The sequence below is a fragment of the Lepidochelys kempii genome, chromosome 1 (assembly GCF_965140285.1).
Source record: "Lepidochelys kempii isolate rLepKem1 chromosome 1, rLepKem1.hap1, whole genome shotgun sequence".
Taxonomy (NCBI): domain Eukaryota; kingdom Metazoa; phylum Chordata; order Testudines; family Cheloniidae; genus Lepidochelys; species Lepidochelys kempii.
In genome coordinates, this window is record NC_136380.1 from 250,611,070 (window position 1) to 250,629,765 (window position 18,696).

An 18,696-nucleotide genomic window follows, 5' to 3' on the forward strand; every position below is an offset into this window, starting at 1 on the left:
CCTAGAGACATCCCTCTTTGATTTCTAATTCCCTGTCTGCACTGAATGTTTATCATAGGGTACCTGTGTGTCCTTTTTCTTTTACAGCACTACAGAGTTCACTCCTCACAACCCTTCCCCAAAAGGAACAGCAAACTTTTTGTCCCTATTTCCCAATTTAAACAATTAACTAAGTAGCTACAGCTCAACTAACATCAAGCAGAGAGACAGGTATGACCCAGCCAAGGTAGAAACTCTCACCTGATAGAGAATGTTCTTTTCCTCCAGCTTGACGTGGAGAAAGACACTGCAGCTGTTAGCTACTTCCTGACAGGCAGCTGCCTTTACCTCCAGCTGGGACCAATTTAAAGCATCACAGGTGCAGCAATAGTTTGCAGGCACTGAGGCAGAAACTTTAGGCACCAAAGTCAGTCTGGATGGAGTCTGAAGGGTGTGACTCTTTAACCCTCTTTATATATATGTATTGACCAAGTTCTCTTCCGGTAATTTACCTCTACTTGTTCTGTTGAATCCTTTTATAAACCAACTCGAATCACTTACCTAGCAACACCCCTATTAAGCAGTAAGGTGGGAGATACTATCCACAACTCCAGATGCTCTTTATCATAAGGCCAGTGTAATTTAGTTCCCGACTGCACTGTGCTGGGGACACATGGACCTCACCAAAGTACTGATTTGTCTAATACACCTGCCTCTGTATAACACATGCAGCTCTTGATTACTGAGAGCAATGTTGCAGGGAAAGGGGGCACTTAAGGTGCAGGTTGATGTATTTAAACATTTGGTACCAAATCCCAATTTGGGCAAAACACCCATTGAAGTCCTGTGTAAATGGTGTCCTTAGTGCTGCCTTTTTTATTCAATAGGCATGGATGATGAGTCTCCCTAGTAACTAATCTCATTTTCACACTTCGGGTGCTGATCTAGTGCCAATGGTTCGTCAGCTCATTGTGGTTCTCGGTGGCCAATCGCCAGTGAGCACAATGACCTGGCACAAGTGTTGAAATAAGTGGCAAATGACACACAAAATCATGAAATGACATGTTATTTTTGCACTTTCTCCTTCATCAGCCACCTCTTCCTGGAGCAGTGCTTGTGGGTTGCCATGCTCTGCTGTTCCTAAAGAACAGCTGCCACCACGCTGTTACAATGCCTGAGAAAATGAGTCCTTTCTCCGTTCTCCCCCTTTTCCATGCTAAAGGAGTGACCTGACAGGGAGGAGATGGAAAACTGTAGTGCTTCTAGCCATGGAAAGGTATTTAGGCCTCTAACTCCCACTGATTTCAATAAGAGTTAGGCACCTAAATACTTTTCAGGATCTGGGCCTGAGGGACCAAGAGAGAAAATCAAACTCAAGTTCTCTCACATGTCAGTTTAGAGCTAACTCGTACCTCAGCTCCTGTTTAGGCCCTGCTAATTGTGCTGTGACTTGGAAATGACAATGAATAAGAAAGTACCTTGCAGTGTATTTTAATGTGTTCCTTCCCAATCCACCAGAGGTTTATGAGTATCTTTACTACCATGCAGTACACCTCTCACCAGTAGGGACCAGCAAGCTAAGGTAGGGTTGCCAGGTGTCCCGTTTTCGACCGGAATGCCTGGTCGAAAAGAGACCCTGGCAGCTCCAGGTCATTAAAAGTCTGGTTGGCGCAGAGCTGGCAGGCTCCCTACTCAGTTCCACGTGGCTCCTGGAAGCAGCCGGCATATCCCTCCAGCTCCTATGCACAGCGGCAGCCACGGGGTCTCCGCACACTGTCCCCGCCCCGAGCACCAGCTCTGCAGCTTCCATTGGCTGGGAACCACAGCCAATGGAAGCTGTGGGGGCAGTGCCTGTGGATGGGGGCAGCACACAGAGCCGCCTGTCCGCGCCTCTGCATAGGAGCTGGAGAAACATGCTGGCTGCTTCCAGGACCCGCTCAGAGCCTGCACCCAGAACCCCCTCCTGTACCCCAACACTTTGGCCCCAGCTCCTCCCGCACCAAACTCCCTCCCAGAGCCTTCACCCCAAAGCTCCTCCCACATCCCAAACACCTGCCTCAGCCAGAGCCCCCTACTACACCCTGAACCCCACATTTCTGGCCCCAGCCCAGAGCCTGTACCCCTTCCCACACCCCAACACCTGTGCCAGCCCAACGAAAATCAGCAAGTGAGCAAGGATGGGGGACAGCAAGCAATGGAGGGAGAGGGCCTGGAGTGACAGGGGGTGGGGTCTCACAGAAGGGGCAGAGCAGGGATGAGGCAACGGGGTAGGGGGTGGGGCAAGGGTGTTCAGCTTTCTGCAATCAGGAAGTTGGCAACCCTAATTTAAGGGTATGTCTACACTGCATACTAAGCCAGGTTCTGACTCAGGTCTGAGCCCAAGCCTCCCTTCTGTCCATATACAAATCAGTCTGACTTGGGCCAGCAAGCACTCAGAACCTGGGTCCTAGGACCCTTCTAGGGGCAAGGGTCAGAGCCTAAGTCCTGCTTTGACTCAGATCCAAGCCCTGTCATTTTGCAATGAGGATGCAGCTCAAGCCGCAGATCCAAGTCAGAAGGCCTGAGTAGTGCAGTATGGATGCGTCAGCATGCCTGTGAGACCTGGTCTAGCAATTGTAAGCCCAGGTTTATAATGAAATGTGAATGCTTGAGCATGGGTTTGGAAACACCAACTCCACAAGCCCAAGTCTGTTTACAACGTAGTGTAGACATAACCTAAAGTACCACAGCCAAGGGCTGAAACAGGATGGTTTGGATTTCTTTCCTTTTCTTTTTTATTTAAACAGCTGCTGCTAAATAAAACAAACTCTTTATAGCCATTTCAGGGCCTGCCCTGGTACAGTAAATAGCACAGTGACCTTGAATTTTATATCACCTTATCAGGCTGCAACCCAGGAAGAGACTTGTGCTTACAGAGCTTGAAAGAAGAAAACAGAAGGCAGGAAATCCCGTGACTTGCTTGTTCTTGTGGTAATATCAGAGACAGAATATCAGAAAGGAATGTGGCTCAGTCTAATGTATGTAACCTTGAAATCCTGATCATTCCTCACATTACCAAAACTAGTTTGGCAGCAAAAGCAGGGATGCTAGGTTTTGCACTACGATGCAACCCTGGGTGAATAATTCACTGAGTAATTCACTTTGTGCTCCAGCTCCTGGGTTTCTGTAAGTGGAGCTGGGCAAACTGCTAACAAAGCTTATTTGACGGTTGTCTTCTTTTCTTTTCACAAGATATCTGATCAGATCACAATTTTCCTCGACTTATGTGGTGTTTGAAATTATTCACCAACGCATTTTGGCGAATAATACTTGTGGATTTTTGAAACGTCAGCTCTTGCTTAGTTTTGATGTGATACCCTACAGTACAATCCTATTCCCTGACTGGGTAAGTGTAATTTACAATCACATTTCCAATGCAAAATTGTCTACATAGTCAGCACTGGCTTTCTGTGGTTCCTCCTCAACAGACCTTAAAATCTGGAATCATTCCTGCCAGGAAACTCATTTGCTAGGATATCTGTGGAAAGTGGATACCAGAGGTGCGTAGACACTGCCAAAGTATTTTGTTTCAAAACTGGGATGCATGGGGCTTTTTGTTTACTGTTTTTCCCCAGGTCTGGCAGTCAGCAAAGATGCCATTCACAAGGGTGGATCCTCACCCTGCCTCATGCCAATGCACAAAACAATTGTGATGCTATGTCCTGATGTTACAAGGTAGCATGGCAGCAGCTCAGAATATGGCGCTGTATCACAGTGATGCAGATGTCATAATATAATGGCAAGATGTTACTCTGTAATTATTTTGGGGCTCTGCAACGCCACTGAATACAAAGGTGGCCATGTAGGTTTGCCAGGATAAGTACCTCTGCTCTGAAATGATACCATTACCAGAGGCTGCTGCATTAATCACCCTGATCCAGGCACAGAATCTCCCTATATCACCCAATAATCCCTACATTTATTTGTGTAATGGTAGTGTCCTGCCCAGGGTTGGGGCCCCATTGTGCTAGGCACTGTACAAACACACAGAAAGAGAAAGTTCCTGCCCAGAGAGTTTAAAATCTAAGTAGACAAGACAGACAAAGGGTGGGAGAATGGAAATGTTATTATCCAGCATTTTACAATTGTGGATCTGTGGCACAGAGAGATGAAGTGACTTGCCCAAGGTCCCTCGGGCAATCTAAGTCAGAGCTGGGAACTGAATTCTGAGGCCCAGTCCACTGCCTGAACCACAAAAACATCTGACCATTTAAAGGAGCCATACATAGATACATTTGAAAGCTGTGGGAAGGTATATTTCAGAAGGCACTGCTTGTTTTAAAGCTTTGCACCTGCTATAATGGCGAATCACTGGCACACTTGAAGAGCTGCTGATGCTTTGGGAAAACATTCCTTTTTTTAGAAACAAATTTGCATTTCTCTTATTTTCTGTATTTTGATTGTTCTTTTGTACAATGGCCATTTTCATAAAAACAGGATCTTTGCTTAGAAATTCCTCTGCTCCTGCTGCTTATTCCAACACCTGAAGTCATAATCCACCTCTGTTTGTCACTCTGGAAATTCTGTCCATTTCCATATTAACCAATTGTGATGCCCCTAACTTGCAGGGATTATGACTTCAGGTCAGGGAGAGAAGCAGCTGGAAATTATGAACTCTTCAGAAACAAACATCCTTTTTAATGCAAATAACCCTAGCAGCGAAGAACAATGGGAAAGAAATACAGAAAATACAAGGTATAGATAACAGATGGGCTAAAGCCCAGACTATACAGTGCTTTTGGGTCTCTGGTTCCTCCTCTGGTGACTTTGGTGGCAAAAATCTTTTTTCATCTGAGTGTGCAATGGGATGTCTGCAACCTTTCCTCTTGGATCTGTGAACCATGCCTTTGTGCCTCCTTGGATTATTGCAATGTTTGGAATCTACAGCCGCTGTAGAATGAGCCTGCTCACCTCAACAGCAGTATTAGCCATTGGGAACATAGTAGACCTGTCTTCTAACCACTATGCTGTCTTTTTGTTTGTTTCTTGGTACAATTCAAGCTTTTGACTTTGCTCTGGGGTCTGGCTCTCTCTCCATGAGCTGCCAGAAAGCCGAGATGTGCTGGGGTGTTTTATCTAAGAGGCCCCAGATTTAGTCACCTAGAACAGTGGCTCTCAACCTTTCCAGACTACTGTACCCCTTTCAGGAGTCTGATTTGTCTTGCCTACCCCCACGTTTCACTTCACTTAAAAACTACCTGCTTACAAAATCAGACATAAAAATACAGAAGTGTCACAGCACACTATTACTGAAAAAGTGCTGACTTTCTAATTTTTACCATATAATTATAAAATAAACCAATTGGAATATAAATATTGTACTTCCATTTCAGTGTATAGTACATAGAGCAGTATAAACAAGTCATTGTATGAAATTTTAGTTTGTACTGACTTCGCTAGAGCTTTTTTTATAGCCTGTTGTAAAACAAGGCAAATATCTAGATGAGTTGATGTACCCCTTGGAAGACCTCTGTGTATCCATTGCCTTAGGGACCATTAGATACAGCATTCTAAGTAGAGGGCCCTCAGTTCTGGAATTCATTTCTTCTTCAGCTCAGAAATAAGCCTGGATTAACCTTTAGGGCAAAGCACAAGACTACTCTCTTTCCTCAGGCTTTAGGGGCTTGGGTTGGGATGTTTGGATGAGAAGTATCTCTATTTGGATCAGCAGTGTTCTGAGAAGTGCCCCTCTGTTTTCTTCTACACAATAGTGTGTTTTATTATTATTAATATTGTGTATCTTGTGATATGCATAACTGGACATATTTTATACATTTAGTTAATAAATACATAAACTACCTTTTCTTGAACTTCCCTGGAACCGAACAGCAGCCTTTAAGACGCTGCATAAGGATGGATGCCAGGCTTCTTAGTCAAGGCATCCTGACGTCAGGAGCCTGCCCCAGACTGAGAGATGCAGTGTAATTACTTCTCAGTCATACAGAAAGGGGTCACTTGTTAACTTCAACAGGACAAAAGAGGACCTGGAATGTCTCTCTCTCAGTGGAGGGAACTAGGAGTGTAACAGAGGAGGTTTTGCAGGGAAAACCCTAGGGACAGCCAGGCTTGATGAGAAAGCTTAGGGTGAGGTCTAAGTTTTGTTATTCTAAATAAAACCAAATCCCAGGAAGAGGGTAAATTTAGCATATACACAGTACATAACCTCTGTTCAGAGCTCTGTGGGAGCTCCACTGACTTTTCATCCCCATTTTGTGGTCATCTAGATAAAATGGAACCTGGCTTAGAACCACTCCTGCTTTGGTTTTGCAAAACCAAAGCCATCCTGGCTTGGCCATCAAGTGTTGTGAAAAAGCCAAAAGCTTTCAAGCTGGAACCTCAATTTCCCTCCCAACTTTGGTGGTTTAGATAAAATGGAACCAAGATTAAGCTAACCTTGGTATTGGTTTTGCAAAACTTCCTCAGCTGAGCTTTTGTTCTGCAAAAGCAAATCCAAACTCCAGCCTCCTTGGTACGTGTCTGGTATCGATGCAGAATTGTTTCAAATGGGATATTTGTTCCCTCTCCACCCCACAAGTCTTCTAAAATGTACCCGCTGTTCTGCAATACTGTGGCACCCAAAAGTCACTGCATGAAACCTGACATTTCTGTATCCCTGAAATGGGAGGAGAAATTAAATAGACCAGACTTTACCAACCGCGAATAGGAACTCCAGTCTTGCACTGCCCTTTATAAAATCCAGTATTGGTCTGTATTGTCTCTGCTACACTCTATAATCCAAAGTACCTTTATATCACAACCAACCCACTGGGATGGAGACTAGGGAGTGTTAGAGACCAGCATGGAAAGATGAGGGGACCATTCATGTCAATACAGAAAGGAAGATGTCTACAGTCCTGTATCTAGGAGCACATCTGCATGCCAGTGTGCCCATCAGCTTGCAATAAAATGCTGGTAAATGGGATTATGGAAATGATTTTCATGGAAGAACTTCGACGGCCCTTCACTTCATACTCACAAGTTCAACAAAAATTAAAAAGGCCAGGCTGTCCAGCTCTGAAAAGCAGGAAAGCAGGCTGGCCGGCTCTGAAATGAGCCCCTGGAGCTAGCCAAAGGGTACAGAATGTATGGCCTTCCTAATCCCTTCAGAGCTGGATAAATGGCTCTTCAGGCTTCTCACTTTTTAAAGTGAGGACCTGAAAACAAATGCTCACAAAGAAAATTCAATGACGCAGCAGTGAGACGGGCACCTTAGTGGAGGAGTAGGAAGTGTGCCCTGTAGGTAGTGAGTTTATGCACTGTGCATTTAGTTCAGGGAGGCTTTGTGACCTTAGATTACCAGTGATGAACTTGGTGGTTTCATTCTAGTCCAGAGAGGGAACATCCTCTCAAAACCATCAGGTAATCTTGCACAATTGACAGTCTGGACCTCAGAGACATACCTGACAGGCAAAGCAGAGAAGGATTGAAGCACACTGGGAGAGAGCTATGTGGATTCCGCTGATGGAAAAGCAGAAGGTGCATCAGATCTAAATTGGAGGTATGTTTGGAGAGAAGTGTGGAAGCTCAGAATTGCAGAAGGTTTTACAAGTTAAGTGCATTAGCTTTGCCATTTGAGGAGATTGGAGGAGCACAAGTTGTGGCAGGACAGGAATAAGGGGCTTTAACAGAACTAAGGGTCAGGAAACACTATGTCCAGTTCTCGCCATCACAAATACTAACGTTTACCTGGCTAATCTAACAAATTCAGGCAAAAGAAACTTGTAAAATAGCCAGAGAGTCATTTACCCACTAAAATAGTCTAGAAATTTGTCAGCCAATAAGTGTGTAGTATCAAATCGCTAGTATTACCAGACACGGCAGGAAAGCTTTGCACGCAATATCTATACATTTCTCTGCAGCATCTGAAATAGTGGCAACAATGAAACCATCTTTCCAAAGTGCTCACAAATCTCATTCTCAACAGCCTGGATATTTCAGGATTTCCCACTTACCTCCAACATAAGCATCCAACGCCCTGGCCACTTACAGTACATTCTGAATGCTTTTAAAACAAAGCATTCCAATTATTTTTATTTGTTTGTAGGGCAGAGTGATAGTCATAATCTTACATTTGTAGTATTCTGCCTCCTAAATGATTGCAAAGCATGTTATGCATTTTATATATATATATATTATATATATGTATATATACTTCATAAAGTGATTATTTCCCCCACAAGTGAAATATAGCCACCTCTGCAGTGAAAAGTTGTTCCAGTGATCAATTACCCTCACTGCTAAAAATGTGCACCTTATTTCTAGTCTGAATTTGTCTAGATTCAGCTTCAGCCATTGGGTCTTGTTATACCTTTGTCGGCTAGACTACAGAGCTTTCTCTGGTCATATTTCTGTTCCCACCGTAGGTACTTATAGATTAGGATCAAGTCATCACTTAACCTTCTCTTTGAACATTCATTGGTCAGACCCAAACCTCCTTAGCTTGCGATACTTGGCAAGAACAGAGCCCCTGGTTATTGGGATGCAGGTTAGGAACTATTTCTATTAGAAAGTTAAAGCAGCACCCAGTCACATCCACAGGTGCCATTTTATATACCATTTAGGCATCAGGCAGGGTAGGAGTGATACAGGATGCGTATTGCTCTGATTGAAATGGGCATGATTTATATCGCAGTGAAGAAGTGGGGGAGAAAAAAGTCTCCTCCTCACCACACTGCATTCCCCTTTTCACTTATATCTTTGACCACAACACTGACAGAATCTCTGCCTGGGGTGAAAAGGCTACTGTAAAAGGCTTACAACTAAATTAGAACTAAGTGGGATTGTCCCTGAATGGCTGATCAGTGATTTAGGGGGAAAAAAAAGGATACAAGTGTAACTGCTCTTTGGCTATGAAACCATCAGGTGTCTGGGCTTATACTAATGAACCGGTAGTGTCAACCGCTTAGATATAGCTTCCAGCACACAGGATGGGGGGGTTGAGGGGGAGACAGCGGACATCTTGCCTCTTTCTTTCTTTCTTTCTTTCTTTCTTTCTTTCTTTCTTTCTTTCTTTCTTTCTTTCTTTCTTTCTTTCATGTCCCTTTGGCTCCTTGGCAGTGTTTCCAGCCAATGGGAGCTGCAGAGCCGGTGCTTGGGGAGGCTCCTGCAGACAACCCAAGCAGAGAATAGGGGGGACCAAGATGCACCAATGCTCAAGGCCCTCACAAAGGCAGGAAAATGATTAAGTGAGAGATACCCAGAAAATCGTGGCAAGAGACCCGCACCCACATGCTGCAGAAGAAGGCGGAAAACCCTGGAGATCACTGCCAATCTGTCCTGGAGGAGAATTCCTTTCCTATAGCAAACAGTTAGGCCCTGAGCATGTGAGCAAGAACCAGCCAGCCAAGCACCTGGCTTGTCATTCCATCACTTCTTATATAGCCATGGCAAGAAAATCAATTAAATGGATTTATTATTCAACATGTATACCCCAGTACGAAAATGCCTCTCTTTGGAATAAAGCAGGCCTTTATTTTCTGCTATCCCCCCGCCCCAATAAGAACATAAGGAAGAATAATATGAATTTTGTCCATTATTTGAATTTAGCTTCATCAGCAGCCCCCTGCCGATGTAATTCATCCCAAATACTTTTTTTTTAATGAACTACTGTCCTTTCCCCCTCGCATCAGGAATGGAAATCAGGAGAGGAATTAGTTGAGTAGAAATTATTATCTAACAAGTTGCAGCTTCAGTCTGGGCAGGAATAAAATTTCAAAGCATAATAAGAGAATGTTATTAAGCTTTTTTCTTCCCCAGAGACTGTCACAAAAGCACTTTGTGACTGTCACTGAGAACCAACCATTTTTCTCTTTCATTTCTGTTTTGTATCTCACATTTCATTCCAGCTGTCCCTTCTGTCTTTCAGCTTGGGACCTGGGCCACCAGTGCAGATAACTCGACAACAAAATGCCCGAATTATCATTATAATTTTTCTTCATCCACCCAGCAAGGTAACTGCAACCCTAAAACCTTTTGCATATTTATAGCAGAAACATGTCTCCCCTGGAAGATGGGACTGTCATCAGGTGGAATATTTCATTTACTAAGCCTCTTCTGAGGTATAAACTGGCTTTTTTTCCCTCTTTTTTTGGCCTCCTTCAGAGGAAAGGACAAAGAGATAACAATCAGCTGCTGCAGTGTTACAGCTGTCAAAATTCCTGGTACTGTGAAAATTAACTCTTCCCCACCTCCCAGCTCTGCTGGGCTTTGCCTGTAGTGTCTGAAAGCTGAGTTATTTGGGGGAGAAGGGGTTTGAAAAGCCCTCCTGTTGTAAAAGATAAACATCCTCTTTAGAAGTGGAGCAACTAATCTGCTTTTACACAAGAAACAGCTATTGCATCTAACCCATGAGCCAGGCATGCTGCCATGCCAGATTTTGATCAAATCAGTTATCAACAAGTTATCATTTCACGGAAGTCATCATCATTTCAAGAAGTCACCATACCACTGTACCGCTGCTGTTTCAGAGACTTATGACAACAGAGACAATTCCCGAAAATGTCTAAATGCAGCTGTCATCTGTAAACTAATTCTCTCTTTGTTTCGAGCAGAGGTGCCACAGTTCTAAAGCCTTGGAATGCTCTGGGTCTAAGCGGCTGGGACAATAGGAAGGTTCTTGAGAGAGAATATATCTGCACAGGAAGCTTTGCATCCTTGAGTTAAGACACACTCCAAGGATGAAATTCACCCCAATGGGGCTGCACAAATAATACCTACCTCTTATGTAGCACTTTTTATCCATATATCTCACAGCACTTCACAATCTTTAGCAATCTTTATCCTCCTAACCCCCTTGTCAGGTAGGGAAATACTATTATCCTAAAAAGAAAAGGAGTACTTGTGGCACCTTAGAGACTAACAAATTTATATATATGCTCAAATAAATTTGTTAGTCTCTAAGGTGCCACAAGTACTCCTTTTCTTTTTGCGAATACAGACTAACACAGCTGCTACTCTGAAAACTATTATCCTAAATTTTTACAGATTGGGGAACTGAGGGACAAAAAGGCTAAAGGGCAAACAGGCAGTCTGTTCTGGAACAAGGAATTGAATCCTGGTCTCCCAAGTGCGAGGCTAGTGCCCTAACCCTCTTTCCTCTCTATGCACAAGGATTAGGTACTACCAAAGCCCTATATTACAGACTTAAGCAGAACTTAAATGGTACATGCAACTTGGGTGTGCCCTCTGTACAATTCTGAATTTCACCCTAAGACAGCACCTGCCTGTGGTTAAAGGGTAAAAAGTACAATGAATGGAGAACAATAAACCTTAGCCAGGATGCCAGTCTCAACCCCACCCAGAAATATGGACAATACTCATTCATCCTTCCTACTTGGCTGTGACATTACCCAGGGTACAATCTGGACAGATGAACTGCTGTGTCCCATCATTCTCCAGCCTGGGGCTCAAGAAAGAGAAAGTCTGTGGGGACAAGAACTTCTAGCAGTTTCTTTTCCAAAATGTAAATTTCTCACTCACACCCTTTTTCCTGCTGAAGAGTGGCCTCTTAACTGGATGATAGTCTATTTGATTTTGTTGACACCTGGCTGAGGCATCAGTTTGCCTTTGGTCTTTGAGGAACTGGTCTGTGCCTGCTTTTCTAAAATCGGAACATCTCAGTAACGTTCTGTAGTAGAATTTTATAACTTTACATACAATGTTGCCACAAATATTTTATCAGGACAATAATGATCAGCAAATTATGAGTTTTCAAATGATACCTCACAAGGCATACTCTGTACAAAATGTATCATAGTCTTGTAAAAGGGGTGAACATAAGTGTACAGATTGTCACACTGAGTAAATTTCAAACACTGAAAATAAATTACCATTAAAACAAAGTTATATACTAAAATGTGTTCCGGTACGGCCTGACCCACAGCCCACTGCAGTCAATGTGACTCTGACTGTGGACTCCAATGGGTTTTGCATCAGGCCCACAGCCTGGAAAACTACTATTTCAAGGCAACTGTTAGATTTGTACAACTTCTTTATATGGTTGCACATCATTTTTATAAAGTCCATCATTTCAGCCATACAAAGAAGCCTGTAAATCTGGTTATTTATATTTAAAATGTTAATTCATTGTTTACGGATAAAAAAAACTTTTAAAATTCAAGTCGCTGAAGCTTGCATTGACTTTGCAGGAAAATGCACCAACTCAACAACTCCGAGGATCTAGCTCACACTGTGGAATCAGACTCAGGAGTCGGGGGGGAGGGAGAAGGGATGCTTTTCTAAATTATCTTGTCAGTTTTAATTGACAAACTCCTTTTTTAATCAGTCAATTTTTGAAGGTTATTTGCAAATTAACAATGGCTTTTAATGGACATCACCCCAAGATGTTAAATTACTTTTCTTTCATTTTGGCAATGGACATACAACCCATCATGAGAGTCTAGCCATCACAATTCAGCATTCAGTACAGATACAAAAGATGGCAAGAAAAAACAGCTGACCATAGAGGTTTTTATAGGATCTTCCAGAAAAAAACATCTTCCTTGACATTATTTGACACAACTCTCTTACCTGTAATATCTGGATTGAAGGTAGGTTGAACACACAGCCTTAGACACGTGACTAGCTGAACCAAAGTCTATGACCTTGACCCTGTATGGTTGTCGGGATGGGTCTACCAACATGATGTTCTCTGGCTTGAGATCTGCGTGAATCAGTCCCAAGCTTTTCAGCTTCATTAGGGCTGTTGCTACCTGCTGGAGGATTGGCCGGATATACTTAAGGGGCAAAGGACTGAATTTGTTTTGCTTTAGAAAATCATAGAGGTTCTGCTCCAACATTTCAAAGACCAAGCAAGTGTGATTTTTGTGCTGGAAGCACTCATAGGCTCGGACAAAGTTGTAGTCATCTGCACTTTCCGTACTCAACCGGGCCAGGATGCTCACTTCAATCTGACCTTGTCGGGCATAGGAAGGATGGTTCTTCAGGATCTTGATAGCTACAATCTCATTAGTGCCACGTTTCCAGCATTTGACCACTTGCCCAAAGGTTCCCCGGCCAAGAAATTCTAATACTTCATATGTGTTGGTCATAGAACACAGCACTTCATGTTGTACCAGCTGGTAATCCCCTTCGCTGTTGGAGCCACTGTTTTTGGATGTGGCAGTGGATGTAGTGGCAGTAGCTACTGTGGCCCCACTGGCATTGTTCTGAATCATTGGTGGATGCTCTTCAATTATCTGCACACTGCTTGTGTTCTCAATTTCCTCGCTCTTGCGCTTAAGTCCACATTTTTGGTAGGTGTCCAGAAGGCTCACAGTGCTTCGACGCATCAGGTTGTGAGGTCCACCCAATGCTTGCCCAGACACTGCAACGACACCAGAAGTGCTGCTGGCAGATGTCACCACGATGTGCCCCGTGCTTGCTGGAAAGATGATGGTCTGTTCGTAAGGGATACTGGGGTTGGGAATCTGGAGGGAGGCGTTGACTGCTGCTGCTGCTGCTTGGGAGGACTGCACGTTCTTGGTCTGGCTGTAGACTTTGCTATGTGTGCCGTACCCAGTCATATCCCAGTTAGAACTCGGTTCCACTTTCAGTTTCTTCACACTACAGAAGGCACTTGACTGAAGGGTGTGAGGGGAGAAAACTTGCACATGCGAGGCCATACCTGCAAGATAACATTTAAAGAAACAACAGTGTCAAGATTTCTTCCCCAGCTTTTTATTCATTTCAGTTGCAATAAGGGAAAATGGAATGATGGGGAGGGAAACCTCAGGAACAGCTGGAGAATGACCAGGCTCTTACAGACCGAGAGACGTATCCATTGCAAATAAAGTGCAGTACAGTAAAACAAAGAGTCAGCACTAACTGAATCATATATATTAATAGTGACCATTAGTCTCCCTCTCTATTTTTTTAATATCAGTAATCTAAGGATTAGGTTTACCTTTTGCGACTAAACATCCTTCTGGTCCCATTGTCTCCAGCAACAACTTAGGGCTTGTCTACACTTACCGGGGGATGATACACGGCAATCAATGCATCAGCAGTTGATTTAGCGGGTCTAGTGAAGACCCGCTAAATCAACGACAGATTACTCTCCCATCGATTCCTGTACTCCACCTGAACGAGAAGCACAAGGGGAGTTGACGGGAGAGCATCTCCTGTCGACATAGCATAGTGTGGACCCCGTGGTAAGTAGATCTAAGTATGTTGACTTCAGCTACATTATTCATGTAGCTGAAGTTGTGTAACTTAGATCAATCTCTTCCCCGCCCCCCGTAGTATAGACAAGGCCTTGACATTGATGGAGAGATGGTGTAGTGGGATACTGAAATAGTCTTTTACCTCTGCGGACCAAAGTCCAATCCCTGATGTATGTCATACATGACATCGTTTGGGTGGGGTCTCATTCAAGTCCTCTTTCTGTACACATAAAACCACCGTACAGTTCATGTTTTCTGCTCAGCAGAAGTCCAGGATGGGAATAGGAAGAGGTGTTGAAAGTCAGAATTGAGGTGTGCTGACAGAGAAGTTTGTGGACCCAGAACTGGAATAGCTGGTGATGTTTCAAGTCATAATTGAAGTCCCTTGCCAGAACTGTATGTGGGAATCTTGCATAATGCTTGTCAGCATTTATGGATAGTGAAAACAGGTATTATGCAAAGATTAGCCTTAGCTCCTGCTGTCAGTTCCCTTGGTTTCATAAATCACAATGGGCCACATTTTTCCATTCACATTCATAGTGAGTAGTACCATAGCTGGAAAGTAGATCCTGCTGAAAGTTAAAAGGACAATTCTTGGAATAAGGTAACATTTGGCATGAGTAAGAGAGCAGCAGAATCTAGCTCTAAATTAATGCAAAATTTTAAAAAAGACATAAATTATTTTCCTGCAATCTTTTTCTTTGAATCTAAAAATTCTTAACAGTCTGTAGATATTTATACAAACAACAAAACAGAACTAATTACCCAGGTACTTAAAAAATCCAAGCAAAACCTTGTGGTTAGAAAGGCACAAATGTGGGAACCCACCAGAGATCCATAGAAGGTGGAAGACCAAGTACAGAACTTCTCCCAGGTTTCTCCTCCAGTGTAGAGACTATAGGGCTGGCAAGAAGAATTAGTGAATCGCACAAAGCTGAGTGTGGATTTGTATTTAAGAAGCCCGACACTAGGAGTGAGTTAAGGCAGAAAGCCATGCCCTTTCTCAGCAAGCGTTGCAAATCTTTGTTTTGTAATAAACCCCAAGACTGACAGTGGAGGGGGAAAAAAATAGTATTCTGATCTTCCACCATCACTGAATTTTTAAGAGAAAACATACCTTGACTTGTTTTAAATTTAAAAGGAAAATATTTGAAGGCTGAATGTTTCATTTACAAAAATACAACAAAATCAACACATACACAGATGACCTGAAGCATCCTCCCAGGCAGGGGGGAATTAAGAGTGCACAAAGCTCAGCTTTTTCTCCTCATAATTGCTGAGAGAAACCAGCTCTCTTCTAGCCCATTCCCAGGTGTGTTGCTATGTTCTAAAATACTTTTATGTTTGTGTGTGTATATATATATATATATATATATATGTAGCTACATATATAGTTACTTCCTAGTTTCAAAGCTGATTAGCACAGAGAAAAGAACGCAGTTAAGCAAACACATACACAAATCTTTCAGTTAATTCCCAGGAGCCAGAAACCAGGAACCTCTTATGAAATAGCTGAGGTGAGCTGAAAGTGCATTCGGTGTAATTGCATGTAAATCACCAGCACGCAGAGGTGAAAGTGGGCTGGTACGGTGTACCAGTAAGAAGTGGCTGCCGGTACAGGCCTGTATACAGCCAACGATAAGGCCCCCTGCCCTCCCAAAGGGTTGGCTGGGGGAGGCTGACCCACAGACCTGTCCCTTCTGCCCGAGGCCCTGCCCCTTCGGCCCAAGGCCCTGCCCCTTCTGAGGCCCAGGGCCAGGCCCCCGTACTAGTAAGACTTTTAAGTCACTTCCACCCCTGCTAGCAGGCTGAGCACTCCACTTTGCTCCAGAATCCCTCTATTCAGCCCTGCTGCCCCAAGCAGCTTTTAAAGATAGAGCAGAGTCAAAGAAACGTAATCAGGACAAGGGGAACACCCACCCCAACACCAAAACCTGCTGTGTAAAGCTCCTGTAACCTCCAGCGATGAAGCAGTACAGATTGCTGTAGTCTACCGATGTGACCCCTAGCTTTAATGTGATTTTCTACACTGTTTGCTGACACTTGTATAAAAAAAACAACCTCCAAGGTCCCTGTTACTCAGTCTCCTGGGATCTTTCAACCCTTCTCCCACAGCGCCTGCTTTCCTCCCTACTTTCCAGAGGGTGACAATGTTGCTATGAATGACTTAGCCTGTGGTACGCAATGAGCTCAGAGAACTGCAGCAAAATTACTCAACTTGTCATCCTGGACACCAATATCATATGTGAGGCAGAGGCGATGTTTGTTTTTCCACTAATTAAAAAGCGTCACAGTGTTCATTCTAGTACTGACCTTTCTGGGGTTGTGGGGTGGTTGGATGCATGTTTTCCCCCGGGACATGAATAATGAAGCAGAGGTAATTGGTAACATATTGTGGATCTAGTAGAGGTGTAATTTATAGCTTTATGGCTTTCATTCCAGTTTGCTTGCTTACCATCCCTAAGGTTAAAAAACCTGACACAAAAAAGGGGAGAGAGCCATAAGAGATAGCTCTAAAAATAACTTTAAATGATCTAGTCACCCCAAAATTAAAGCCACCGATACACAGCACAACAGCTGTAATTATCTAGGTCAGTGGTTCTTAACCTTTTTGGGCTCAGGAACCATTGGGGCCTCTCATAACCCAGTGAATAGCTTTAGTGCAAAAAAACATTTTGCTTACTAACTATTTCTTACCCACGATAAATAATATACACATTGATGTAATAAATGCTAAATAAGTACACCGTGTGTACTATAGTGGCATCTCCTATCCCTATCCTGCAGGGCTGTCTGGGCTCAGCTCCCTGCTCCAAACATTGCAACCTCTAGGGTCACAGTGCCACTCAGGTTTGGCCTGGTGGATGAGGAGTCCCCAGGCCAAATTTATGTGAGTGGTGCTGTGACCTGCCCTGCCACATGGGGCACAGAGCTACTCACTCCAATTTGGACCTTCCCCCCTACCCCCGCGTAGCGAGTGAAGGACCCGACGCCGAAGGGCTGCTGGAGACCCAGAGCGCCTCCAGGTGAGCCTTTTTTTATTTCCGCTCCCCCTGTTTTTTCCACCTTGCTACGCCACTGCCATCATCATGATGGAGGGACAGCTGGGCCAAACTGAGCAGCACTGTGACCCTCTGCACCAGGTTGCAACACCTGAAGCAGGGAGCTGAGCCCAACCAGCCCCAAGAGACTGGAGCTGCAGGAGTAGTGTGGGGTGTGTTCTATAAGCCGCATAGGCCTCCCCTCTCCCAGGGCAGGACCCGACACCTAGGGTGACCAGATGTCCCGATTTTATAGGGACAGTCCAGATATTTGGGGCTTTTTCTTACATAGATGTCTATTACCCCCCACCCTCTGTCTCAATTTTTCACACTTGCTATCTGGTCACTCTACTGACACCCCACCCCCAGGACTCCCATGGAACCCTTTGACAAATTCTGGTGAGCCAATTCTGGGTTGTGACCCATGGGTTCAGAAACCCTGATCTAGGTGCTACTGTAATTAATAGCCATCATTAAGGGCCGGATCCCCAGTTAGTGTAAATTGGCATATGCCATTTTACATCCTCTGAGGATCTGTCCTGATACCAACCAGGATTAGCGGTCACTGAAAAATTGCTGATGTCAGATCACTGTCTATGCCCCTTAGTGAAATAAGTTGGTGATCTCAGTCCAGTTTTCCTGGAGACAGATCCACATTTAAAAATCCCTCTGCACCAGACACCCTTCTTTGTAGTCTCTACAGAGAGAACAAACACAGAATGAGCATAAAGACTGAACTATCCTGTCACCACAAGAACACATCCCTCTGATAAAGGCTGTGGACAAAGAACTGTGGCTGCCTACACTGTACTTGCCTTCTGGCTAAATAGAGGGCTTTGAACTCTAGCATTGTCAGTCCAGCACCTTTCACTCTCCATGAGGCACAACATTCACTAGAACAGTGGCTTGAGAGACTACTGTACCCCTTTCAGGAGTCTTATTTGTCTTGCATACTCCCAAGTTTCACCTCACTTAATAACTACTTGCTTGCAAAATCAGACATAAAAATACAGAAGTGTCACAGCACACTATTACTGACAAATTGCTTACTTTCTCTTTTTTACCACATAATTATTAAATAAATCAACTGGAATATAAATATTGTACTTACATTTCAGTGCATAGTATATAGAGCAGTATGAACAAGTCACTGTATGAAATTTTAGTTTGTACTGACTTCGCTAGTGCTTTTATGTAACTTGTAAAATTAGGCAAATATCTAGATGAGTTGCTGTATCCCTTGGAAGACCTCTGCGTACCCCTGATTGAGAACCACTGCACTAGAAGAGTTTTTCTTTTAAAAGAAATATTAAAACTCCCTCCCTTTGCTGAGATCATTTTTTTCACAGCTGATATTTTGGGGGCACATGGCATAAGGAGAACGGCTTGAGTAGCTGCTCAATGTAGCTGGTGCCAAGAAATTATAGTCTGACTGACAGCACACGGGTGGGAAAGAGAGTTTCTGCAGCAAAGTA

At 43.7% G+C, this 18,696-nt stretch overlaps 1 protein-coding gene across 5 annotated transcripts in view; it reads right to left on the bottom strand.

Annotated features, from left to right (window-relative positions):
* The window catches only part of HIPK2 (homeodomain interacting protein kinase 2), a 181,657-nt gene that overhangs the window by 102,757 nt on the left and 60,204 nt on the right, over positions 1 to 18,696 (bottom strand). For 3 of the 5 annotated variants that reach the window (XM_073323001.2, XM_073322953.2, XM_073322994.2), the window contains exons 1-2: positions 14,323 to 14,404; positions 12,547 to 13,642 (exon numbers count right to left, since the gene is read on the bottom strand). In XM_073323001.2, coding sequence (XP_073179102.1) covers positions 12,547 to 13,642; positions 14,323 to 14,368 — 1,142 coding nt within the window. In that variant the 5' untranslated portion in view covers positions 14,369 to 14,404. Of the gene's footprint in view, positions 1 to 12,546; positions 13,643 to 14,322; positions 14,405 to 18,696 lie in introns of those variants that run through there. The other 2 variants (XM_073322961.2, XM_078850440.1) reach the window with 1 other exon arrangement.